Source organism: Pterocles gutturalis, unplaced genomic scaffold (assembly GCF_000699245.1).
Source record: "Pterocles gutturalis isolate BGI_N339 unplaced genomic scaffold, ASM69924v1 scaffold18550, whole genome shotgun sequence".
NCBI lineage: Eukaryota > Metazoa > Chordata > Aves > Pterocliformes > Pteroclidae > Pterocles > Pterocles gutturalis.
In genome coordinates, this window is record NW_010138685.1 from 39,331 (window position 1) to 65,609 (window position 26,279).

Genomic DNA, 26,279 nt, shown 5'->3' on the forward strand with positions numbered 1-26,279 from the left:
AAAAGGCAAAGCCAGGCTATATAACGTAATATTATTTAAATGCAAATGCACATTAAGAAGGAGGCATATCATGTAACTGTGACCCTGACTCTCTATACGTCCTAATGTAGTAAGAGGTGAAGATTTATGGGAGGTTTGCGAAGAAACACAGTCAAAAATGACCTTTAGCCAGTTCCTTGTGTGACTCAAGAGGCTGCGCAGAACGTAGCTATCACATTAGCCCTGCAAAGGTAACTGACCTATAAAGCAGCTTCGATATGAAAAACCAGGAGAAGCAGAAAAAGTAGAGATGAGAATATATGTATAATGTTCCTGGTACCAGATCTGCAGCCTAGATAATCACATGCAGTGGTGACATTTAGATTGTGTTGCACTTTGAAGTAAAATTAAGCACTGGCCTGAGTCTAAAACAACATGAAATGTAAGGCTGTGAATCACAGGTCTTCTATCTTAAAACCTGTGTATTTATTGATTGCTTCCTTGAATTAAATTACTTTCTTTCATTACTTACTAGAAGAAAACAGCTTTATATGCCTTGAAAATCTACATCTAATGCTGTTGCAACTTTCTGTTGTGTGTTGTAATTTGGCTTATTAATCCTTTCGGGGGTCACGTAAGTACCCAATGAATATTCTTCTGTGAAATTATTAGGGTTCAAGAACATGTCAATAATCTGAACATTCTGAAACTTGACACAACTCTTTAGACAACTTTTCAACCTCCTTTTTGGGGAGCAATTCCATGTGCCAATGCACCTGCAAACAGTACATTAGTGGAGTGTATTTTTTCATTGCAAGCAAGAGGATTTGAAAGAGAAAGTTGAGCCCAAAAAAGTAGTATCAACTTCTTGTCCTTCACAATGTCCAAAATGTTTTTAAGTAACTATATTGCTTGCCATTCAATTTCTTTCATGAAAGTATCCCAGTGAATGTGTAGACTTGTCACATAAGCATTTGATAATTCAAGCATGATTGCCTTAATCATGATGTAGAAAATAGTGAAAATAATCTCTAAAGAGGAAACAGAGAATGAGCATGTTGTGTATTTCTGAATTAATTTTTGCAAAATAGGGCTACCTGTGAGAAATTAAAATGTTGAGTTTTCACATAGAACTAAGATATAATTCAGGATTTAATCTTCACTGATGTCAAATCATTCCACAGATTATCTCCAAGGGGAGGAGGAGAAATAGCAGAAATGGGACTTTTACCCTGTGTGTTTCCAAAAAGAGCCAAAAATGGCATAACTTCTTTGCCAATAAATTGTATGTACTGTGTTATCTTTTAATCATCCTGATATCTTACTAGCATTACCATGAGGAAGCAAGAAGCTAAGAATCTTATTTTTCATGTAAAATGAGGTAGGAAACGTTCTGTTCTTATTAAGGAATCTTGAAGCTGTATTTATACAACAAATTAATGACTATAGGATCATAAAGAATTTCTTACTCATTTTCAGCTTTAAGCATAGGATTCAGGAGAGCTTAGAAAATTATGTATTTGAAAACTATGCTGCACAGCTGATACAGTGTGTCAGCATGCTGATGATACTTTATTTTGTTAATGATAATATGGTCCTCATGCTGTGCAGAAAAATGAAAATTGTCTGAACTAACAAAATATGGGGTGTTTATTATAACACTCTTTTTAAAAAAAGATGGATTTTGTTACTGCTTATAAGGACTTGTAAATGTGTTAGCTAAGTATTACAGTTCTATTTAGCAAGGCTACTTCATAAAATTGTTTTAATGTTCTTTTTAGAAAGAGTTGAAGGAGTGAAGGTCTTTTCTTTCACTGACATTTAGCAGTCCTGTTAAGCATGTACTGGCTTATTTTCTAGGCTCACTTTTATTCCAGCTGTGAGTGGGAAACTTCAGGAAATCATTCCTAAAAAGCACCTTGAGGTGACTAAATTGCTACTTCATTTATATCAAGATGGACAAATTGAAAATCTGCCAACCACAGTCACCAGTGCAAGTCCTGCTGGGCTCCCAGCCAAACAGATGACACGTTTTGCCTCCTCTGTGATGCAGATATGGGGGATTGATAGTTTCAAAGGTAGGAAGTTCTAGACCAACCTTGTAGATGCTGAAAGCAAGTGGCATTCCTCCCTCTTTCCTTTGTCTCCCTATCAGGATAAGAAATGCTGTCATGGGAAACACTGAAATAATTTTAGGGGCTTTTCTTTAAATTTAAATGGCACGAGTGTCCACAGTCAGCAGCAAGTAGGAAACAACTGTCACGGTACATGGTCTGCTTGGAGAAGGTCTTTTAGAAGTCTGCAAGAACACAGCCAAGTCCCTTTTTATCAAGTGAAGAGCGATACTAGCAGAGCTTTTCATGTCCTGTGTTGCAGGCTGGTAACACTGCACTTTGAGAAGACTTGTTTGAAAAAATACTAAAATGAAACAACAGCCTTAGCAAATGGCTAACCCTAACTTACAAATAAGACTTAGTGACTCTTATTAATTGCCTTTTTTGCCTTGGCATGTAATACAGAACTGATTCAGAGGAGGCTGTATACTGCTAACCAAAGGATTTATTTTATGTTATTACAGTTGCACATGTTCTGTGTTAATGTCATTGCTGTTTTACAGATGGGGACACTCAGGACCAGAAATGTTAAAATTGGAGAGTTAGCAATGGGTAGGGTTGAAGAGATAGTTTAAGTGTCCAGACTATGCCCTGGAAGCTGAGAGGGGAAGGCAGGGGATGATTAGTCTGGTACTCAAGATGCCCAGCTCCTGTTCCTTCATGTGCCACAAACTCTATATGGTTTCAGATAAAGCATCTGCATTTCAGATCCCCATACAGAAAACTAGAATAAGAGTATTTCTTTTACTACACAGGAATTCAAATTCTGTAGTTAAGAGCCATAAGATTAGGAATGGATAAATCCATTTAACAGATGAGTGGCCTGAAATCCTGTGACACTGAACTCTTGGAAGCTAGATTAATTTTTATCATCATTGTAGAAACAAATCATTTCACTTAGAGAAGGAACCACTCAGTAAATGCTTTTGTGAGAAAAACCCTTCCCACCTTCTAAAGCATTGGAAAAGTTGAGAAAAACCCTTCCCACCTTCTAAAGCATTAGAAAAGTATTTACGTTTAGGATATATGCCAAGTACTTGATGTTTATAACAAAATAATCAATGTAATCTGTATAATAGAGATTAGTATTTTAAACAAGTTTTCTGTCACCTCAGCATTAATAGTTCTAATTTCACTTTATGATCAGATCTTTGAGAAATTACTGATGGTCAGAATGAGCCATGTATCCGGTAACGTGTTATATCTGCTTTGTGAGGTTGATAACAGTCCTATGATTGAGAAACCTTCATTTAAAGAACTCCATCTTACAACTTGCATCAGTTAAAATCAGAAGTGCTTCTTTAGATGGAAAATGATCAATCTTTGTACGCTGCTCAGGACTGACATTGCTTTTGTGGCCTTTTACTGTCAAGCTTCTTTATACTTTGGAGCATGCAAACATATTTCCTGCCTAAGGTTTTGATTTGCATTCACTGAGCCTCTGCAGCAGCTTAAGATGTTTTGCCCATTCATAGCCAGTCTGAGCTTAAAAATGCTACACTGAGAGGTGGCGTGACTGTGGCATGCCTACGTGTTCTCTGCTTGGGCTTGTAACCTCCAGTACAGTGGCAGGGCAGGCAGAAAGGGCTGTTACGGCCCAAATTGTGCTGGCCTGGTTCAACAGAGCTTGTGTGTCAGAGTTGTTAGTCAAAATTTTGTACAATTCACAGTCAACAATTTCCATCCGTGTTGTTCGTTCACTTTGTTTCTTGCTGGACAGGATTGTTCTCAGGACTCTTAAATCTTTCTGGTTTCCTTTTGCCATTTTAAAAAGGAAAGTCTGTATGTGATATGTGCAGATTCCAGTATTAAGTTAGTGAGAGAAATTCCTTAATTTTAGCAGAGGACCCCAAAACTGCAAAATCTCCAGGGCTCCAAGAGCTTTGTTATATTATTTGTTACCAAATACTAACTACCTTTTTTGAACAATTCAAATTGTTTATTCAGTTAACCTGTCCTAAAGTCTCCTGCATTTTTGAAAAATGTTTCTAAAATCAAGGTTACTCTGGCACAGAAGAAACAGCAGCTTCAGTATTTAATGAATATTTAGAAGCTGATCTGTTTCAAAAACTGACTGTTGGTTTGTTTTTGTGTTTCCTGTTTGGAGCTTGAATTTTTAAACTTTCTCCAAGTTCCTCTGTTTGAGACTTGGTAAAAACAGAAAGAGGAAAGCTGGTGAGTGCTTTTCTGGTTTGTATCATTGTGGCTTAACTTTTCCTTGGTTCCACAAAATGTGAGTAGATATATTTGAGCTGATGCTAGGATTAATACAGTATGGTCATTTTTATTCTGGGAATAAATATTCATTCTTCAATAATTCTCGTCATCAATGTAGTCCATACTTTTTCTGTTTCCTCCAGTAGTCTTTCCAACAGGACTTCAAACTATTAGTTGTAAGGCAAGTGATTAAAAAAAAAAAGACAGGTTGCAGGTGCATCTTTTCAAGGTTAATAGGCCATTTGTAATGGAATATGTTGACCTTAAGGAAATATAATTATTCATAATTAAAAAAATACAGGGATCTTGCACTTCATTGCTCAACTGTATTGACCCTGAATTGCAGCCATCACATGGGAACTAGCAGAACATTTATGATAATAAATAATACTCTTTGCTGGTGACAGCACCATAAATGTTCATCATAATAAACAAATATTGAGAAGAGATAAACATATTAATTAAATATAATATGGAACAACAGAGTACAAAATATAATAGTGTGATGTTCGAAAAAATAAATGTTAATAAATATGTTATCTGCGTTAGGTGTGCTTTTTGGACCATAATAGTGCTCTGTCTATGAGATTATCTATAGAAGTCTAAGAGTTAAGCGGTTCAAGATTTTAATTTTTAAACACTGGCCTAAAAGCAGGATAACCTCCTGATGAAGGGGGTCGTTTTGGTGTGATTTTTTTGAAGGTTTGTCTCCACAGGAATATATATTCTGCAAATAAATGTGTTGTTTATGGGTCTTTTATCTTTAAAAATGTATAAATGTATATTTAGATAATATGTATCCATCCTCATTCCTGTTTTTTCTTTGCTTCTGCAGTTTATTGTGGAGTGTCATGGGAATACACTTCTTCCCCAGTTTCTGGGCATGTACCGGCTTACTGTTGATGGAGTTGAAGTATATATGATTGTTACAAGAAATGTGTTCAGCCATCGTTTATCTGTTTATAGAAAATATGATTTAAAGGTGAGAAATAACTACTAATTAAATAACTGACAAAGTAGCTCAAAATCTTTACTGCAAATGTTAGATTATTCTAATGCTTGAATATTACTTAGAATTTGAATTAATTTAAAAATGTGTTATGTAAGAGCCAGGATTAACTAGTTTACTTCTGCATCTAAGTTTAGCAAAACTGAAGGATGGTTTTATAGAAACTGTACAAATTTATTTTAATTGTGCATTTTTAAATGGAGCAATTTAACCAGGTATGTTTTTTAAGTGTAGCTAATGGTTAAAGGTAAAACCCTTCACACAAGTACAGTAGTAATTTTGGTTCCTATAGGTTTTTATCAACATTATGGAAAGCCACAGCTGATTCTGCAGAGGGCTTTTAGAAAATAATTAAATACAATCATTTAAACCAATAAAATGCAACTAACGAAGTACATCACTACTACAAAAGCTTCATATTTCATTCTATATTTAAAAATAATTCAAGTAAAAAAGATAAGGTTCTGAAAAAACAAAATTTGTAACTTTTATCATAAGATGTGCTACAGATTTGTTTCAGAAGGTTTCTGCTCATTGTAATTTTGCCAGTGGTTAATATACAGTGCTTACAACGAATGCCCAAAATATAGTCTCAGTTTTTCTACCTAAGGGATTCTATTTTAATTTCCTCTATAACATATCCCCTTAGAAACCTACTTCTCTCTAATACATATAATTTCTATCTGTTGAGCCACTAAGTGAATCTGCAAACTTGTTTTAAGATGTTTATTTAGCATTCTGTATTAAGAGATTTGTAATGCTATGTACTGCACCATCTTTTCCTACTGTCAAGTATCTACCTAGCAATTGGTTAGATAATTGACTGAACGTAATTTATAAGAACTGATTTCCAGTTTGTCAGCAATTGACTCTTTGGTATTTAGTATTATTGGAAGCAGAGCTTACCTGAGACATTTTTTTGACAGAACCGTGTCTTTTAGAGCATCATAATATCCAGATGCATTAAAAAAGGGATGAAAGCACAACAGAAACAGAAATTTTCAGTACTTTCTTTGGATTGGTGTCAACAGCTCTTGCTATTATTTACTTCTGTGAATGCTTCTGTACTCAATTCAGTTTGTCCAGCTGGGCAGAATTGCTTTAAAGATAAACTTCTCGTTCAATTTAAATTTAACAGCAATATCATGTTATTCTTCAAAACTAATGCCTTCACTGAGCAGATTTACAGTGACATTGCCTATATTATAAACCACTTTTCTTGATTTTAATTGCTACATACAGCATCTGCAGTTGTAGTTTGAGAGTCCTTTTTTGTATGTGAATATTTTTGACACCAGCTTAGAGCTTACTTGTAGCACAAGCCTCTACCTGTGTAGATTCTAAGAAAAAGAAACCATGGATCAGCACAGGATTTCAAAGGTGTTTTCCTTGCCTCTGAGGCATTTTATTAAAATGACTTCAATGTCAAATTTGGAAATCTCCCTAATTTTTACTATTGTAAAGCCACTATATTCCTCCAGTTTCATTTTCAGATAATCTTTTTTCAAGGCCAGTAGTCTGTTGGAGAAGTTTGTTTGTGAACAGAGTACAATATAAAAGGTGTATCATCAGTAAATAAAATGTCAGACTTTTACCAGGCTTATTATCCGTTAATTATATAATGCAATGAAATCCCTCTGCGCTGAGCCATACATAGTAACTAAGGCATACTGTCTCATTTATCTTTTCTCTCCATCCTTTCCAAGTTCTGAGTTTCTCTCTGCAAACAAAATAAAACATGATATGAAACGATGTAGTTGGGCATACTCGCGTTCTTTAAACTAGTATCACTCCACTCCAGCACTTCTTTACACAATGCACTCCTTCCAATAAATTATAGAGGCAATGTACCCATCTTTCAATGTCCAATGCTTATCGCATTATCATCTTTATAGTTCTTATTTCTTGCAGTGCTATTATGTGATAAACAAACACTGGGTACTTAAAGGTGTGGTCCTGCTCCAAGAAATTTCCAATGAAATATATACAGCCATTTTTTGACACCTCCAGTTTATCCAGAAGGCACCATATTGCCTACTAGCTTTAAACTACAAAATAAATGTAAGAAAAAAAACCCTAAATATCCTAAATGTCTTTGGCAAGCACTGTAAACCTTGAGAATCCACAGTTGGTCTCATCTCTTCTTTGAACTTCATGTTGCTGTGAGGTGCTTTATTCTTGTTTGTACTTTGTGATCTTTCAAATATTTTTGTGTTTATATTGTGTGACATCCTTTTCAAATGTGTATGATGTGTGTCCAAATAGTTACATAGAATAGGCTAAATGGCACAAAAAGATGAGAGGTCTGAACTTCCAGGATGATAGTCTCAAAATGAGGATGAGACACGAGGAAGAAGCTCCAGCAGTCAGGAGGACAATAGAAGTAGAACATTTGAGGATTTAATCCATCTTTATTCTCTCATGATACATCTTCTTCAAGTGACTGCAGCAGTTCAGCGGCCCTGGGCATTCTACCTACCATATCACCTTTCTTTAAAACAGCTCTCAAGCTCAGAAGAATGCAGTTCATCCACTTTTTGACCTGTTGTCGTAACATTTTCACATTAGTTTGACATATGCAAATTTTTAGATCCATTTTTTCTGTTTCAGGGCTCTACTGTGGCTCGAGAAGCCAGTGACAAAGAAAAGGTATGGTGCATTTCTGTTTCTTTTTCAGTTATCTAACCTGCTAGCTAGTCTCAGGAAAAACATAACTAGTGCTGTTCTACCTCTGTTTTCTGTCATATTCTCCCCTCTTGAGTTCTACCTTATTCCCTCCTTTATCTTTCCTCTATTTTCTGCAGACCTTTGAATATTGGTTTGCAGTGGTGTTGAGATTTCAGAGGTAAGTGAGCCAATCCTCTACCTCCTCCTTTTCCTTTTTTCTCTTCTCAAGTTTCTTCAGGGCCTGCCCTGTGGTAGGAAAACATCAAGACTTTCTTCTCTTCCCTCCTGTCTCTTCATCTTCTTTCTCTTGCTCTTTAATATTGAGATTTATGGATATCCCATGTCAGTTAATGGAATGATGTGACGTGGCACCACTTCTAATGTGACTGCAAAGATGAACCAAACCTTGAATTGTGAGAACCTTTGGGTATGTAAAGCTCATACAAATGAGCAAACAACTGACAGACTTAGATGTACATGCAGCTGTAATGAGAGACAGTCTCCCTCAAATTCTGGGCTGAAACTTTGCTCTAAAAGGAAATTGATCACTTTGGTTTTCACCATCTCCAACTTTAGTTCATTTGGAAAATGTAATGTTCTCAAAATCAATGCTTCTCTGAGGTTTCAGTGAAATAGCCTGATGGCACTTTAGGAGAGGTTTGTCTAGAGATTCTACAGATAGTTGTAGGTGGGACATAGTCTCTGTCTTCTAAGACTTCTTAGATTTCCAGATTTGGGTGAAGTCTAGGAACCCATGACACTCATTTTCTTAATTTTTCTGAGCACATTCCTTCTGAATTAGCATCATTCAGCAATTCACTTAAAAGACTTCATTTTATGTTGTCCTCAAATTCCATTCAGTTTATTTGTTTTTCTCCTAAGCATTAGTTGTGCCATACCTGCCTCTCTGAGTCTTCTACAGATCACACAACTGCACCAAGAAGTAAGGGGCATGCACTAGCTGTCACTCCTACAGTTCTCGCTGAATAAAGAACTGTGCAAAGCTTTTCAACTTCATACTAAGGTATGACCAGACACTGACAATTCTTCTTCCAGCATTAGGCAGCTACCATGTCCCAAATGCCAGCTGCAGTTACAGTAGTCGGCATTAGCTCTCTCTTGCTATACCAGGCCCTCAAGATCATGTCTTGAATGGTCTTCGTTCTTTTCTTCTGGTCTGTTTTTGTTCTTGTTTGGTAGCGTAACTCAAGTGTTTTTAGAGCAGAGGGATTAACTCTTCAGTGTCTTACAAACAATACCTAGTGTCATTGAAACCCTCTGCTGGTAGTACTAAAATAATCTGATAGAAATGAGGAGAGCAAATTATTTGGATGGGGCTACTTCAGGTTGCAGCATTAATGCTTGGAATAGTAATGTAAAATTTAACAGTATTACGTATATTCAGCTATACAGGAGCTGACACTATACAGATACTTAGTGCAGTGGTTTTGACCAGTTTTAGTAATAACTCTCATAATAGTAAATAGATTAATAATAGTACACACACAGTGTAGTTAATATGTTGACTGAGAAACACAAAGAAACAGTGCCTTAATTTTGTTCCCATGTAAGTTCACGGCAAAATTACTGTTGAAGTGGATTATGGCAAAGTTGAAACAAAGTTATATAGTTTTGTATAACTGTATACAACAATTATTCTCTAAATTTAATGTGAAATCATAACTTCAGTAAGGCAAATAACAAACATTCCTATCAACTTAAGCACATCTAGAACCTCCCCTTTCATTTTGAGTGAAAGAAATATATTAAAAAAAAAAAAAGACTGGTACCCCAAATTCTTCTGCTGCTATTTTAAATCTCATGTTATTTTATTTTCAAAGGAATTTGATTTCTTGGAGACAGAACTACACTAAGCTTAGTGATGTTGCAAGCAGACGGTCTGAGGCTGTTAGAACAGCCTTCTGTTACTCAGTCCCCTCAAACGCCAAGGCACTGCAGCAGGGAAGCTGCAAACTAATACTTGGAACAAACATTTCTAAGGAAGGGAATTAATTGGGTAGACTTCTAAGTTCATAGAGGGAACGTTATTTTACAAACACTTTAAGAAAGACTCTTAGGGATTCAAGCAAGGGAAAAATAATATTTTGCTTATTACATGTTTTTTGTCTAAGTTTTGGAGTCTGCTGTTTGATTTGAAAGGGTCAGAAGAATACAGTTTCTCATGTATGTATTGTAGGCGTTCAGAACATCCATCATCACTGTGACCTCAATCTCCTGCAATAGGCACTAGAACTGCAGTGGTTTACTCCTCTAAACTACTCACGTGTTTCTAACACACAGATTTTAAGATTAAATAAAAAGGAGGTTGTTTATTTATATGAATAGAGAAGGCAAGTTTGATTTTGAAACTGAGCAGCACTGAAGACCTGCTGTCATGAGCTGTATCTCTGCACGGGTGGCACTAATTTCAGGCCCTTGAGGACTGTGTGGGCGTGGGAATGTAAATGGTCCATTATTCCTTAACTGGCAAGTGAGGGCCCTGTAGCATATTTTTTCACTTCCATTTTCTCTTAAGTAGATGTCACTATTTCAAACTTTTTGTTTGATGTTTTCTGTGGGAATCTCAAGCCAATCTTAAAGAAGTTAAAAAGCCTGGAAAACTTTAGCTTGAAAAAGAAAAAAAAAAAAAGGCATTTTTAGCAAATGCTCTGAAGATATTTTGGCATCTCCTTGCAGAAGAGATTGCTCTGAATAAGTAAACAAAACCAGACAATCTCAAATCCTTAGCTGGTGTAGTAACTTATTAGCTAATTTTTAGCCAGAGGCAAGTTAAATCATCAATTTATTACCCTGAAATGGCATTAATAATAATAGAAATCCAATTAATGGCAGCATTATTTAACTACTTACTATAAAGGTGCCACTACTATTAATATCTGAAAAACAGAAATAATAAAATACAGGAACCTTTTGGTGCTAAAATACAAGGTTAAAATGTCTGGCAATCCTGTAGTTTTTAAATGGGCTTTTAAGTAATTCATATTTAATTTCAAAAGCCAATATTCAAGTAATCTAATAGCTTTCAGAATATTGAGCAGAATATCTTAGCTTCTTTCAAAGCTGCAGAAGCCAGAAAATGGAAGAGCAAATCTTTCAGTTATATTCTAATGGAGACTTCAAATTTTAGGTAAATTACGTTGAAATGGCAAACTTGTGTAAAATGATGTTCTTGAACCTCTTTCCTATCAAGCTACTCTTCTGTTATTGGCTCGCTTACTAAATAAGAAGCAGTCAATTATGCAGAAAGATTTAATGGACCATAAAATAAGAAATCGGGGAAAAAAAAAGTTTTTCTACTTTAGTTTTGTTGTCTGAAGTAGGTATTCATATTCTAAACATTTTTTTAATCAGTTTTTAGGAAGCAAAGCTGGCTGGAATGACTTTGACAATGTTACTTTTCTGTCCAGTTTTCAGTTTATCTTCTGTTTGACTGTTCTCAACTGTTTTATATACTAACATTGATGATAAGCGAAACTGTCATTTCAATATTTTGTGATAATCGGTGTGGAGACTTGCTCCATCCCTTAGATTTCACCTTAAGACACAATTACACTCATCTGCATTATGAGTGATATTTTTAATAATAAAGGTATCACTTCCTTGGCAACAAGTATCATAACATGCACTTACAGATGTCCTGAATTTAAAAAGAACAGTATTTTTCAAAGTTGTCAAATTCTGACATCTTTTTTTTTTTTAAGGCTTTAGTTCTCTTTATTTTTTAAATTTTTATATTTTAATAGTGGGTATTTTCTATTCATTCCTTGGACAATTTTGCCCTCTTAAGTAAAACCAGGATAATGCAGAGCTCCCCTGGTGGTCTTCCTGCTCATAATTACGCTGTGCTTGCAGTATGACATCAAATTAGAGCTGACTGTACTTGTACTTACAAAGAATTTAAGCATGTTACTTGTGAGTGAGCAACTTGGAAGGAAATTTGAAGAAAAATAAAACCCAAGTGAACTTAAAGCCCACCGTATTTCATCTTCTTGAGCAATTCTGTAGATAATTATGGTTTTTAATCTAAAATTGGTTGCATTGCCACCTCTGTGGTATGTGTTGTTTCATAAATAAGCATAAATGCATTAAAAATACAGTAAATACATTTGAACAAAGGATTTTCTATTCAAGTTCCTTTTGGGGAAAAAATTGCCATAGTTGACAGCTGTGATGTTATATCATAGTTAAATTGTGTGCAAAATACATAGCTCTGATAATTACATCAGAAGATGCTGATAGATGTAACAAATCACTTCTTAGCTTTATTTTTTATGTTATATATTACAACATATGGCAATTAACTGATTTCTGAAAGAATTATTATAACTAAAGGAAGAAAGATTTTACTACAGGAGCATAGCAACAAGATTACTCAGTCTTGAATTAGTTTTTTTCTTTTCATGTCAATAGGTGAAACTTCATTCAAGGTGGATCATTCCAAATCTGAGCTATTTTTAGCTGCTATTTTAAAATGGCTAATTTCAGAACAGCATTTTTTTTACTTTTTAGTGATTTCAATCTGCTTCATATGCCAGTCTCACACAACAGATACGTGAAGCATGTCTTAGATTTCTGTGTGAAATATGAATCTCAAAGTTGCATATACAGAGATTATAACTTCCAAAACATCACGCTGCAAAGGAGTAGACATTCAGAGTTCAGATTACTATTTCAATATTTAGTCTTCACATGACACCAACCCCATTATTATTTTTCTGAACAAATAACTAGTTTACCTTTCTTTAGTTTTGGGGTTGGTTTTTTTTTTTTTTGTTTGGTTTGGTTTTGTTCAAAAGTCTGTTTTCCATGTGTTAAAAGAATTTAAAAAAATAATTGGGGAACTTTGTCTTGCATTTTATATGTTGCATGTTCATTTTGCAGCAGGAAGGCATTAACCCTAGGAACAATTCTGGATGCATTTCCCTGATCATTGAAAAGACATAGTTACTATTCTGATACATGCTCAAATTCCTAATGCATCTACAAAGTCCTGCATAATTTTTTTTTGTCCTACAAAAATGCCTGTTATGCTGGCTAAAACCATTCCAGTGTTCCCTCTCAAACCCCATTTGAGGGTCACAGCTCTATTTCCATTGCTGTTTACAGTTCTGTGATGGCAAGTGGGGCTGCAGATCCTCATTTGGTTAGAAACCCATGTCTAGGACAAGGCAAATGGGGCAACAGAAGTCTGGACCCAGCTCCCATAATTGCTGGAGGGAAGAAAATGCGATCTTCAGCCTCCCAAAGAAAGCTCTAGTTACTCTTCCGTCTTGTAGATCCAGTGACTCCAGACGTTTGATTCAGTTTAAAACCACGTGTGCCAAATTATTGACAGCTATGCTTGGCATTATATTTAAAAATACTGTCTTCCATATATGCTGGTGAGCACTGTCAGTCTAAAGTTAATCTAACTTATTTTTTTTTTTTTTAAAGAGGTGGGTGTAAGCTTTTTGCTGTGAGAAGAAGCCCAGGGTGTGGAACTTCACTCTTGGCAGAAGTTTTATTGTAAGCCAATTTTGCATTATTAGCTGTGTGAATAATGTGACTTTTGGCAAGTTCCAAGCAAACAGTAAGACTGCTATGCAACATTTCTTCTACAACTTAATCTTTGCCTTTGTTAGGTGAGAAACTGCTGCCAGGTTATGAAGACAATTAGTCTTTTTCCTTTTTTCAATCCAATCCTTATTTTGCAAAGTAACTATACAGTTTTAGCAAGCTTCTTCCAAAATGTCAGCATTAATGTTAGTCATCATCATTATTTTCAGTCATGACACACAAAAATCCTTTTGGGAAAAAAAAAAAATTGCTGATCTTAATTTCAACACATTAGGATAGATGTGTTAAGAACTCTGCAAAAATTATTTTCATGTTCATATAGAAATAAAACTTCACCTGGTTCTTACCTTTGAAGATTATATTTTTTTCCAAAAACAATGTCAGTGGGCTGTTTCACCATAATTTTAATTTTTGAATCAGGCTTTACATATTCTGTCATCTTAGTCAAAGAAACCTTTATTGCTTTTTCAGACTTTTCAAAGGCAGTGAAATCTTCCTGACATTAAAATTCTCTGTGACCATGGCAAACTTTGGAAGGCAAACCCGAAGTGTGCAAATAACATGTTTTTTTGATAAATAAATACTTCATATTTGTAAAATCTCTTGTGCCTTCCTTGCATCTTTTAGTAGGGGATTAAAAATTATGGAGATGGTTCAGAAAGAAATTCTATTATTAATTTAGTAGAAGTAGTTAGATGCTCATCTCCTGTGCAGCTCTTAAAATATTTAGTTCTTTAATGATAGTAATATGTTCGTTACAATGAATTACATTCTAGGAGAATCTTTTTCCAACAAGGATTTTGCTTCATTGGAAATATTTGAGACTTCATTAAAAATTAACCATATCAATTATTTCATTAAAGCAAAGTCTCAGTTTTTTCATTCCAATAGTGTTTTAAACTCACACAATGCTGTTTTATTTGTATTTATTTATTTCAGTGTGTAAGAATAAAATGTACATATTAGGATTTTTCAACATGAACACATGTTGTACAGTTTTTAAATAACTACAAGAGCCCCTCCTGGTCACATATTTCATAGGTTTTAATTGCTAAATTCGCAAATCGATGTTAAGACATGAATTTCAGTTAAAGTACTACTAGAATCACTACTAGTGCTGGCTGTCATTAGTAATATTTCGGACTGCAACAGTATCCTAGGGCTATTCAGCTTTAAATAAATATGGAGAATGACACGGCCTAGCACACACAAAAAAAAAGCTTTGTCTAATAACTCTTAGAGGGAAGAGAATAGGCTGGGAGACATCATACAAATAATGTGGTGAGTGCAACCACTGGCACATAGCTTTTTAGCTTCAGTTTCTTATATGGGATGCACAGCTTTTATTTCTGCTTCCTTTTTCTTCACATCCCTCCATATTGGCTTATAATTTACGCAGTTCTGCACTTGACAAGTCTTCACAGCTACGGGTGTCTGGGTGAAGAAAGTGACCTCAGATAAAAATCCTCAGAGGGATTACTGAGGACTGGGGGAGCCTGCACACAAGGCAGCAAAGCGTCTGGCTTTTTGGGAGAGCTGATTCACTGCCCTGAATGTCCTTGGGAGTACCCCTTGGGTCTTGTGATGGCAGGCAAGAAATGTGGCTGTGTCAGCTTCGCTAGCTCACTTTTATTAAAAATATATAAGAGACAAGGTTAAAGTGGAGTATGGCACCTGCACGAATGACTTACCAGCCCTAGCACCTTCGAAAAAGATATTGCTTGTAATGTCAGTTTACTTTTACTGAAGATAGGACTGTCTTCAGTGGAGAAGCTCACTTCCCCCCAGCCCCCGCGGGGTCCGACGGGCTGATGCAGTGCTGTGCCGGAACTCTGTGGCAGAGTCTAGAGATGAACGTGCATCTGAACATCTTAACCACAAGCGCATCCTTCCTCTTCACCCACCCCCCAGATTTAAACAGAATTAACAGGGGTTTTTTTTTCAATGTTAATGGGTTTGTTTCACTTCAACCTCTGCCTAGTTTAATAAAGATAAATAACTTGGATATACTAGGTAGAAAGATAATCTGAGGCTTTCTTTTTTTTGTGACTTTGGCCTAGAAATGAAGGGAGCTTGGTTTCCTGCATTCTTTTCATTATTGTTTCATCTCAAATTAATTCATCCAAATCTCCTCTCCATTCTTAAGCATCCCACGCACTGGATTCCATCCTCCAGTGTAGGCAACATCCATGGATCCACAGTCCCGCCTCTGCAGAATTAGCCCTCATCCATGGGACAGTTTGCTCGATTGTGTATGATGATCTCTACAGCTGCTAGTTTGGAATGCTTATTTGATGCTTCCCCTACTCATTTTCATCCTAAACCACTTACTGAGTAGGTCAGAAAGAAAATGGATGCACGCTGTGCTGTCGTATTGTAGTAAACAATTCATTGTGAGCATAAAGAAGTGTCTAACATTGTCTTTAAGTAAAGCAGCAGAGCGCTGCAGGATGACTTCTCCATGGCAGGAGTTGGGTGAATGGTTGTAGCTCCATCTCAGCTGTTTTTTTCTTTTATTTTAAATTGAAATAGAGGATATTGTAATATATCAGAACATTCTAGGTGCGACATAGTAGTAATTCAGAGCAGCCAGACTAGGACGTTATTTTGTTCCAGAGTTCATAGGTATCAGGATGCAATGAATTTAACATGGATTCATAACTGTAAAATTAATTAAGCAATTAATTTAATTAAGTGTTTTTGAGCAGTTACTGAAAGAGAAGGGTCACTTTTCTAAACAAAAGCAGCATTGTGGGATCTTGAGCAAGTCACAGATTACAGATCCAAAAAATAAATTTGGACAGTTGGAGCACTGAGTATTTGGGCCACTTTCAGCAAAAAGAACTTTTGGCCACTGTGAAGATCTATAAGGGCCTTTCAGGGTCTGCTGTAATGCTCACATTTTAATGCTGTGCTTTCCAATATGTACATCATGGAGCAGAGAAAAGAACCTATGAGATTCTTTTCCTCACTGTGTTGTAGGAAGAAAATAAACTTTATGAAAAATACCACCTCCAGTAAGCTTATAAGCAGTGTCTGACTAGTTAAACTTAAGGAGGACATTCCAGTAGGCTGATGTTAGCTGCCTTTTATTCCTAGCAGAAGGGCTTTCAGATTAAGGGGAAATTATTTTATTCAAAGTACCCATTAGTTCCAGGTCATTGAGGGTTGCACCGCTTGCTTGTTCTGCAACATATTTTTTTTTAAAGAAAACCTGTTCTTCCCTACTATTGATTAAAGGTTGGGGACAGGGAGAAAGGCTGTTGGTTGCTCTTAATAAGGCAATTTTTTAAAGGCTCTGATTGCAGAAGCTACTATTACTTCTAGTTTGCTTGACGAAATACCTTGAAGGAACTGCTCTTTTGTTTGTTGGCTTGATGGGGTTTTTTAAGTAAACTTCCAGTTACTGCCCTTTGAACACAGAGCCCATTTGAGGGGTCTTAGTACTGAATTCAGTGGTTACTCTATCTGGCTTTCCTTAATGCTGTTGCAAATCACTTCATGGGAGAGTTGAAGATAATCAGCTACTGCTCCAACATCAAGAATAGTTAATAACATTTAAAAGGCAGTTATCTTCCCTGGCATTTGCCACTTCTAAGCAGCATTTCATAATTCATGTTCACTTGATGCTTTCAAATAACATTTGGTATTAGGCACTTGTAAACATTCACAACAGCTATATAAAATGCAATCCAGTCTGTCTTCATCAGAAGATGTGATGCAAGCACTTTGTTATGAGGTATAGATTGTGTTTTGACTTTGTCACTTTGGCAAACAACATCTTAGAAGAAGCTCAATGCAAATCAAGTATTGAGTCTGAGGTTTTGTCTTAGCTACATTTGCTGCATGCCCAGTAAGCAAGTACCTCCTAGGCCGTTTACAGGAGGGATAAACTAAGCCATCAGCTCTGTGGGTGCAGTTACGGAGAGCTGCATGCAATGGAGGTGCCTCTGCTTCCTCCCGGAGAGGCAGCTGGGAGGTGTCCTCGGCCACAGGGAAGCTCTGAAGTGCAGCTGCCGGTGGGGGGGGCCGTGCCGGGCCAGCAGCTTCACCGTGCTTCTCTTTGCGATCCTGCTCTTACAAGAGTTTTGGTTTATTTTAGGCCAAAGAGCTGCCGACGTTCAAAGACAATGATTTTATTAACGAGGGCCAAAAGATTCATATTGATGAGAATAACAAAAAGATGTTCCTTGAGAAACTCAAAAAGGATGTTGAGGTAAGAATGTGCCTGTTAAGTTATACATGATTAAAATGTGTGGCAAATTACTGATATCCTAGGACATAGTACCTGTAATTCATTAATAAAAACTCTTGTTTATTAAGTGCTGACTGTTTTAAATGAAACACAATTTAAACTTTCAGGAGTTGATCACTGCTTTTGCTGATGTGATAATTGGCTTGCTGCTATAGCTGCTTGCCATTCATTGTCCCTGCCTTGAAGATGCGATGTTAAAATGATGGTACTACTTAATACTTAAGCTCTTTACAAGCCTAGTACTTCCAAATGCCCCCAAGAGAAAGGTGAGTGGTGTTGTGTTTTACAGGTGGAGGTACACAAGAGCTGAGGCCGTACATGGACTGTAGTCATAACAGAGGATGTAGCATCCCCACTCACAGCCATGCCTGTTCTGTTTCATATTAGTAATCCCGTTTTAAATCATCCTTAGTATCGCAACAGTGGAATGCTTCAGTAATTTTTATACAGCAGTTGGACTCACTGTCTTAATGTAGTCTTCTCATATAAATTTGTAATTGGCCAAATATAGTCAATACTTAATAAAAAGAGTTAATATATTAATTTAATGTAATATTTTAGTGTAAATTATTTAGTTCAGCAAATAAAAGAAAATAAATGTTGGGCTAACTAGTTCACACAGTTTGACTTTAGTTTCCATAATTTAAAATACTGTCACTAAACACAGTATCTTGCAGCCCTTATACCCAAAGCCTAAAATCTGTTTTCCTTGTTGGAAGAGATGAGATAGCAAAATGTGACTGTGACTTAGTAAGACTTTCAGCTATTTATATCAAAATGGCTCTGTGAATTGGCTTGTCTAGTTCTTCAGATCTCTATCTCATTAGTTGCACAAAACAAAATACTGTAACTTTAGAATTTACCCAATAATTTGCTTTTGAGGAAATCTAATTTCTTATCATAGTAATTATGAAAAATTTGTGGTGATTAAAATTATGAAAACATAAATATTTTGTAAAATATCAATGTGTGTTTATTTTATATTTAAAATAGTGTGCTGGAAAACTGCTCTACCGATGTCACGGCTCTAGAGATAAGTTTGTTAACTGATAGTATACACTTTGTACCCAGTGTGTAAACACTCACATTGCACTACAATGAAAAGGAATCCACAACACTTAGTATATTATTATCATATCACATAGTATTTTTAGTTAAACATATTATGGAGTAGTATTCTAAACTATGTGACTTTATATCTGTTCTTGTTTGTCATTAAGTAGGTTTTGTTTCTATATTTTTCCCATAATTGAGTCTTATGTCCCCTTCCTGTGTTCAAACAGACAAGTATCTATTACTGCTGTTTTCCTCTTGTCTATTTTCCTCCCTCCTCATTCCATTGAAAATGCCCTGAAAAAAAGCACATAAGGATATTTTTTCCACTTTAAATCAGATAATCTTTTCTTTGTGCTGAGATGCTTGTCTTTTTGCTGTCAGCAGCAGCCCCCTTTTTCCCCAAGACCCGTTCTCTTCTAATTTGCAGTTCACTCTTTTTCCCAAGTCTGTTCTCTTTTGTGCTTTTTTGTATTATTATTGGTAGATTTTTCTCCTGTCTCTCTTGATATTTACCAAGTACCTAATGACATGCCTGGAGTCCTTCCACTGCATCACCTTTGGCCAGTCTCATCTGTTTTTCTTGTATGTTGTTTTACATCATCTCTTCAATCCTAGACCTCTTCTAGTCTTGTGAAGTTTTTTGCTTTTTTATACTGAAATGACTGGAAACCCATTTCTTCTTTCTTCTTAAAACCTCTTCTTAATCTCACAATATTACTTCTAGTGCTTGAATTTACAGTCACTTTGTTATCTTTGATTTCTCTCTTTTCTCAGATTCAGAATTTTGACAAACTCTACCTTCTCATTTCGTAGTATTTTACCCTCATCTCTCTGATGTTCCGAAGTCTGGCTTAAATCCCTCCTTCTCTGTTCTGCTTTAGCTTCGTTTTTATAACCGTTTAGAGTTCCTGAAAACTGAAACAACTTGTATTTTCAGCCTCTTTCTCTGTGTACCATAAGCAAGGGCTCCACAAGTTCAAAATTGCAGTATTGCTTTTAGGCTCCAGCACAGCTCTGCCCTGCGTACTCCTCACCCCTGTGAACTGTTTATCTCATCTTCCTGCTTTTATACCTTCCTTACTTCCATCCTCTTCTCTTAGCCTTATCCTCTTCCCCTCAACTAAAATACCATTGTGTCTATACATAAAGTATATTAATCTTCTCATCTTCTAAAAACTCCCATCCTGTTTTATTCAAAACCACCCTCTCATTCACATTCATGTTTTGCTTACGTGGTTTATATTGTGAGCCTGTCACTTTGAACAGAATGTAGCATCATTTCATGTCTTCATGGTGTAAAACTTCACTTCTTTCCACTGCAAGAATATTTAAACACTTTTTCATAATTCTTTAATAAGGCTTAAAAGGGAGGGAGGGTGTGGATTTAGCACCAGATCGTAACAGCCACATGCCTGATAGCACAGAGGCTGGTCTGGATGTCAAGTGGTGCCAGGATAACCTGAACTGAAACACAAGGCAGGAGTGACAGTCATCGGCTCGCACAGGCACTGGTTTTCACTACAGGAAAAATGACTTTTCCCTGAGGATTTTGGGAGAGTGGGCTACAGCTTTTTTATAACAGAGGTTACAAGTTACTTGGGTGCTGTTACTACATGTTAATAAATTCAAGTATCTCTCTGCTAGCTTTATCACTTAATCCTGCCCTTTGCTGTCTCTTAGAGGTGCCTGTTTTTCTTGACTGATTACGTCTTTGTGTAACTTCTCCTGTTTGTAAGTAGAGTTTATCTTTTTCAGTGATATTGATAAATTGCTTATTATCACTGTCTAGTTCCTTGCTCAGTTAAAACTCATGGACTACAGCTTGCTGGTTGGAATTCATGATGTTGAAAGAGCTGAACAGGAAGAAGTAGAGTGTGAAGAGAATGATGGAGAAGAGGAAGGTGAAAGTGATGGGACCCACCCCATTGGAACCCCTCCAGACAGTCCAGGAAACACGCTGAACAGCTCTCTGCCCTTGGCTCCAGGGGAATTTGACCCAGCTATTGATGTTTATGGAATAAAATCCCATGAAAGTAAGCAGTAATATTCAGTGTTAAGATGTCTTGATTCTTACACCAGAATCCTAAGGTCTTCTCAATCATGTAAAGGCAACGTTAAACTGCAAAATATAAATTCACTGTGTAGAAGAGGAAGTGATTTGGTCTTTGGTGCACCAGAAAGCAAGAAGACACCTTTAATGCTCAGCATTGATAAGAATGTACTACTTAAATATTGTGATGTGTGGGGATGCAGCCAAATAATTCACCTACTACAGAGTCAAATCGTATACTGGCTTAGCTATTCAGATACAGCAGTTCTCAGTTAATTCATGTTTTTTTTAATCTCTTTCAGGAAATCTAGTATCTATAATTGTTCTTTTCCTGGCAGATAACACTGTTAAAAATAGTCAAGAAAGAATGGGAAGAGCAGCATTCCAAGTTATATTTCACTTTTTTGGTAGCTTTTTGAAAATTTGTGCACTCACACCTAATTTCTGTGTTCCAGCTAAGAAAGTCATCATAAGGATTGTGTAAGAAGCCTGAAACTGGGTTTGATGTTAATGTGTAAAACTCAGTATAACTAGTTACCTGAGGCTGTTCAAGACAGGAAAGTTATCTTTTTTTTTTCCTAAGCATTTAGATGGATAAATACATGGTTTATTCATAAAGAAAATATGAACTTGTGTGTCGACACAAAAGCATTACCTTTCATATAAAACTTCAGAGTTCTTCCACAAAGGAAGATGAAATCCACATTACTTTAAATGAGCAATAATCCCTATTTCTGTATGCCGGTGTTTTATTTTACACTCATTTAGGTGGTTTTGCATTATGTATGAGAGCAATTAAACTCTCAGTTGAGGACAGCTTGAGCCTGTGGTCTTTACAGATCTGTGATACTGACTGACATTAACCTGTCTTAGCTGCCTTATGAAGACACCTTTGTTAGAAGGCGGACTCACGATGAAGGTGTCTCAGAAGTCATTCTTACTGCCATGTGTTTGCCATTTGCAGATGCCCCTAGGAAGGAAGTATACTTTATGGCCATTATTGACATTCTTACTCATTATGATGCAAAAAAGAAAGCTGCCCATGCTGCAAAAACAGTAAAGCATGGGGTAAGTATCCGGGTCGTTTTTTTCCCTCTAATTCTATTTATACTTCTGCATTTTTGTTGTCTAGTGCACTGATTTAGCGCAGTTCACAAAATCTAGGGAAAGGGGAAATAGATGAGAATTTTTTCAATTTTTTTCTAGTTTAATATGTAATACTAAAGTACAGATTAACTGCTACACATTACATATTGAGAGTGGAACTCCCTTTTCAGCTACACATAGCTTTCTTACGCATAAAGAACTCTAGTGAGATGTCTTCTTAGGACTTTGTCCTAAATTTGAGATACACATTCTTGCAAACAAAGCTGTTCACCTGACACTTGTATTAGTATACAGCACAGTGAAAGCTGTTGTTAAATCTTATTTCAGATGCAGTGCCCTAGTGATGGTTTCATTATTTGGCCCAGCCTGTTGAAAGTTAGTTCTTCAGTATATAATGTGTCTCACTTTACAAGACTTGTTAATAAAAAAATACTATTTGCAAAATCAAGCATAAAATGTACATGTCAAATACTCTGAGACCATTCAGTGAAGGCTTCTGTTTGACTGCCATGAATTTCTTTCTCTTGACTGAAATTTCTACTTAGCAGCAGACACCAGAGAACCATGGTGAAGAAGCCCAGTCTTCCGGAATTATGATTTATATCTGCCATTATCACTCCTGTGGTGATTTAAGGTTCAAATTTCATAAACTTTTTTAAAAAAGTGTACTCATTCATGAGGCTAAAATCCCTCCTCTAAGTATCTAAAAGGACATTGTGGGGGGTTTTAAGCAAAGGGCTCAGGGCTTTTTAGTTTACAGTAGAGAGTGATGTGGAATGCTCAGCAATGAGCCCTGCACAGGCCTGTAGAAGGTATTTTTTGTCTCTGTAAAACAATGCTGTCATTACTCTTTCTGCTCTCAGAGCAGCTGAAGGTTGATACAGACCATATGCAGCCATTATCTGGCAATTAGTAATGAACTTTGAATGGAGCAGACTTTAAAAACTCACACTTCTGGCTTAAATAAGAGATAGAAATATGTTGTGAATAACAACTATGATTATTAAAGCTGAATGTGATTAGAACTTACTACAGAACATTACTTTCATACAACCATTTCGTTTATTTTGCTCTCTCCATCTTGAGCCACCTGACACTGGAGTTTGTTCATTGATTGCATACATGCAATTTTCCCCTTCTGTAAAACAGAAAAATTACAAATAAAAATGTGGCTGAGGCTCTGAAAACCTCAAATAAAAATATGAATTAAATCATTACTTCATTGAAATAGCAATTGTACAGCTTATTCAGTGAGTCCAGATTTAAATGCATATATGTTTAAAAGATATTACTGATTTTTACCACGTATTTCAAACCAAGTCATTTAGCATTCAGATGGCAAGATACATTACACAAGTGTTGACACCCCAGATCTGAGTATGATAATTCAGTCTTCTCTATATAAAGCACTGCTCCTCAACAGACCAGAATCTGTTGAGGAATCGGTGGGTAGCATGGTTAAGTATGCAGTAGAAATTATACAGGAGACTGAAGTACAATGAAAGTAATGAAAAGGATGGAAAGTAAAGAGAATATGTTTCAGAAATGGAAGATGGGTGTTCTACAGTTACAGTGGTGAGTACCAAGTATCACTGTACTCGTGCGAAGCCTAAAAAGGCATCAGTAACATTCTGTTTGAGGACCATTACAGTTTGTATTTCTAGTGTCTAGTTCTGAGACTGCACGTGAAATTCATTGAGTAATTGGTGACAAAGCGAAAATAAAACACTGGTTCTTCCTTTTTTCCTCTTTCCTCCCAATTCTCTGTATAGGCTGGTGCAGAAATTTCAACTGTTAATCCTGAACAGTATTCAAAGCGCTTCTTGGACTTTATTGCCAACATCTTGACGTAACCTATCATGTTACATAGGACAGACACAAGACCTGGGGACAGCAGCAGTGGCTACAAGCGTAGGGGAAAAAAGGAACTCAGAGAAGTGCTCATCTTGCAGAAAGCAACCCCTTTGTTTACATCTGCTGGCAAAGATGACTGAAGTGGGGTGGAGTACTCGCTTTAACAGCTGCCTGATATTCCCAGCATAGTTCTAGCTATTTCTGACTCTTTTGTGTGTGGCAAAAAAAAAAATTAAATTAAAATAAATTAAATAAATAGAACAGCTTTCTCAGAGTGCACTGTGACAGTAATGCTCTGATGCTGCCAGCTGAAATGGAATAAATGAGCAAAGAGGTGTGGGGTGGGGGTGGGGAAGAGTAAATGCATGTTAAATCTACAATATTGATATCAAATTGTAAACTGTGGATCAGTTTATTTTTTGAACTGAAAAGATACATGACAGTATTCTTCATGATGATGTTGACGATAATAATAATAAAAACCTTACTGCGAATGTTACACTTACACCCTGCACACTGGCACTCCTTAAAAAAGCAGCTGCAACAGCCCTTTGTGCCAGAGGCTTTTCCCGTTTGGTTCCTAGCAGTTGGGGTTTTTTCCTTTTTTTTCCTCCTTCTCCCGTTTTTGTCTTCTTTTCAGCACATTGCATCAGGAAGTTCTCTCTCTCAGATATCTGAGAGGTGGCATCTCTTTATCTTACAAAGAGCTCACGTATTCATGCTATGTGTACATTTTTGCTACAGTAAACTTATGTTAATGGAAAACTTTGCTTATTTCACTTTGTTACCTGAAGTTTTAATTTGTTTTATATTTTTGAAATATAGGAACTAATAATGTTACACGTGGAAAAAAGCTTATCTGAAGAAGTGCATAGTTTTGGGCAATAGTAGCTCCATCTTTCACCCATCGTGAAAGATGTGCACGCTGATAGAAATTCCATTCCCTTGTAATTTACAGGGAATTTGAAGTTTAAATGCTTATGTTGTACTGTTGAAACAGCGGTATTTTATTATAGATTATCCCACTAAAAATGAACCCTGAATTTTACTGTTTACATTATTAGGAAAGCAGGGATATTTCTGAATTTCAGAGCCATGTACAATATACAACTTTTGAGTTTACATGTAAAGTTATTTTGCAGTACAAATGAAGTAATGTTTGTCATCTTCCAAGGTGTAATGTGCAGTAGTGTACTAAAGTGAATGTCTCGCTCACCTCCGTGATAGACTCTTTTACAATAAAATGAGAAAGAATATTTCAGAGGGATTTTTCCCAAGGTCATCTTATAGCATCAAAATGACCTGTCCTACCATTTACTCAAGTTTGATTGTATAGTACATTGCCTAAAACTGTGCTGATCATGTTTAACTTGTTTAAAATTTTTAAACAACATTGTATTTCTTCTCTTCTTGTATTTTTCCCTGAAAGACTTCATGCTTGAAAGAGACAAATTTACATATGCTTACAAGTTTATCTACTTATACACTGTGCTGAAGCTGTGCCTTTAAAATTTCTTTATTGAAATTGTTAGATTTTGTAGGCAACGTAAGAGAAGTCAAACCCTCCCCGTCATCATTTATAACTCAAATCAGGAGTGCCAGCATGCCTTCTCCGTAACTCATGTCAGTGCTGTTGAGCCTGCAACTGCGCATAACATATGTAGTGGTTTACTTCAGAGGAGTCTATACAATAGCAACCCATTACTCTCTCTTCAGAGGCCAAAGGCAATACTATCCCTGTTGCTGTGTATTAATTTTCTTCTCCTTTCCCCAACCTTTCCTAAAAGATTTTTTGTTACTTTTGACTTAGTGATGTCAGCAGCACTGTAATGTATGTGTATACTTTTGTATTGTATGTATTTAAATAAGTTGGTACTGTGGCTTGATATTTTTTTTGCCCTCTCCCTATATACCCCAGTTGTCTACATTCTCACCATTCTCTCATTTTCTGAAGCATGCTGTGGCTTCTTCAAGTATGAGGCCACAGGGACACCCTGAAGTAAAAATGAGGTGAACATACCTGGAGTACATATTTGATTGTGGCCAATGAGTGTGTATTTTTAGACATTTACAGCAAAGCATTCTTTTTGTCTGTGTAGCAGTTTTGTCACTCATTCTTGTTGATAAACTGTTTATTTGGACAGGGCAAGGAAGACTCGTTGTATATGTTAGTGCTTAGATTACACTCCAAACATGAGCAAGGCTTTATAAAATAAAGCACTTTGATGACTCACTAGGTAAATCCTTTGTTCTTGTGTTTCAACTATGGTTTTGATCACTTACAGATGAATTTTGAATGTTAAAATGAACGTGTAGCCTGTATCGCAAAAGAAAAGAAGAAACTCAAAACTTTTCCATTAGATTTTACCCTGCTTCTTCCATGCTTACTTTAAG

General features: G+C 36.2%; 1 protein-coding gene across 1 annotated transcript in view; it reads left to right on the forward strand.

Moving 5' to 3' along the window:
- PIP4K2A (phosphatidylinositol-5-phosphate 4-kinase, type II, alpha) overlaps positions 1-26,115 on the forward strand; it is a 48,319-nt gene extending 22,204 nt beyond the window's left edge. Inside the window, exons 4-9 of the mRNA XM_010083089.1 lie at positions 5,146-5,292; positions 7,930-7,968; positions 17,666-17,779; positions 20,664-20,907; positions 21,889-21,992; positions 23,804-26,115. Coding sequence (XP_010081391.1) covers positions 5,146-5,292; positions 7,930-7,968; positions 17,666-17,779; positions 20,664-20,907; positions 21,889-21,992; positions 23,804-23,884 — 729 coding nt within the window. The 3' untranslated portion in view covers positions 23,885-26,115. The remainder of the gene's footprint in view (positions 1-5,145; positions 5,293-7,929; positions 7,969-17,665; positions 17,780-20,663; positions 20,908-21,888; positions 21,993-23,803) is intronic.
- The last annotated feature ends 164 nt before the right edge of the window (positions 26,116-26,279 follow it).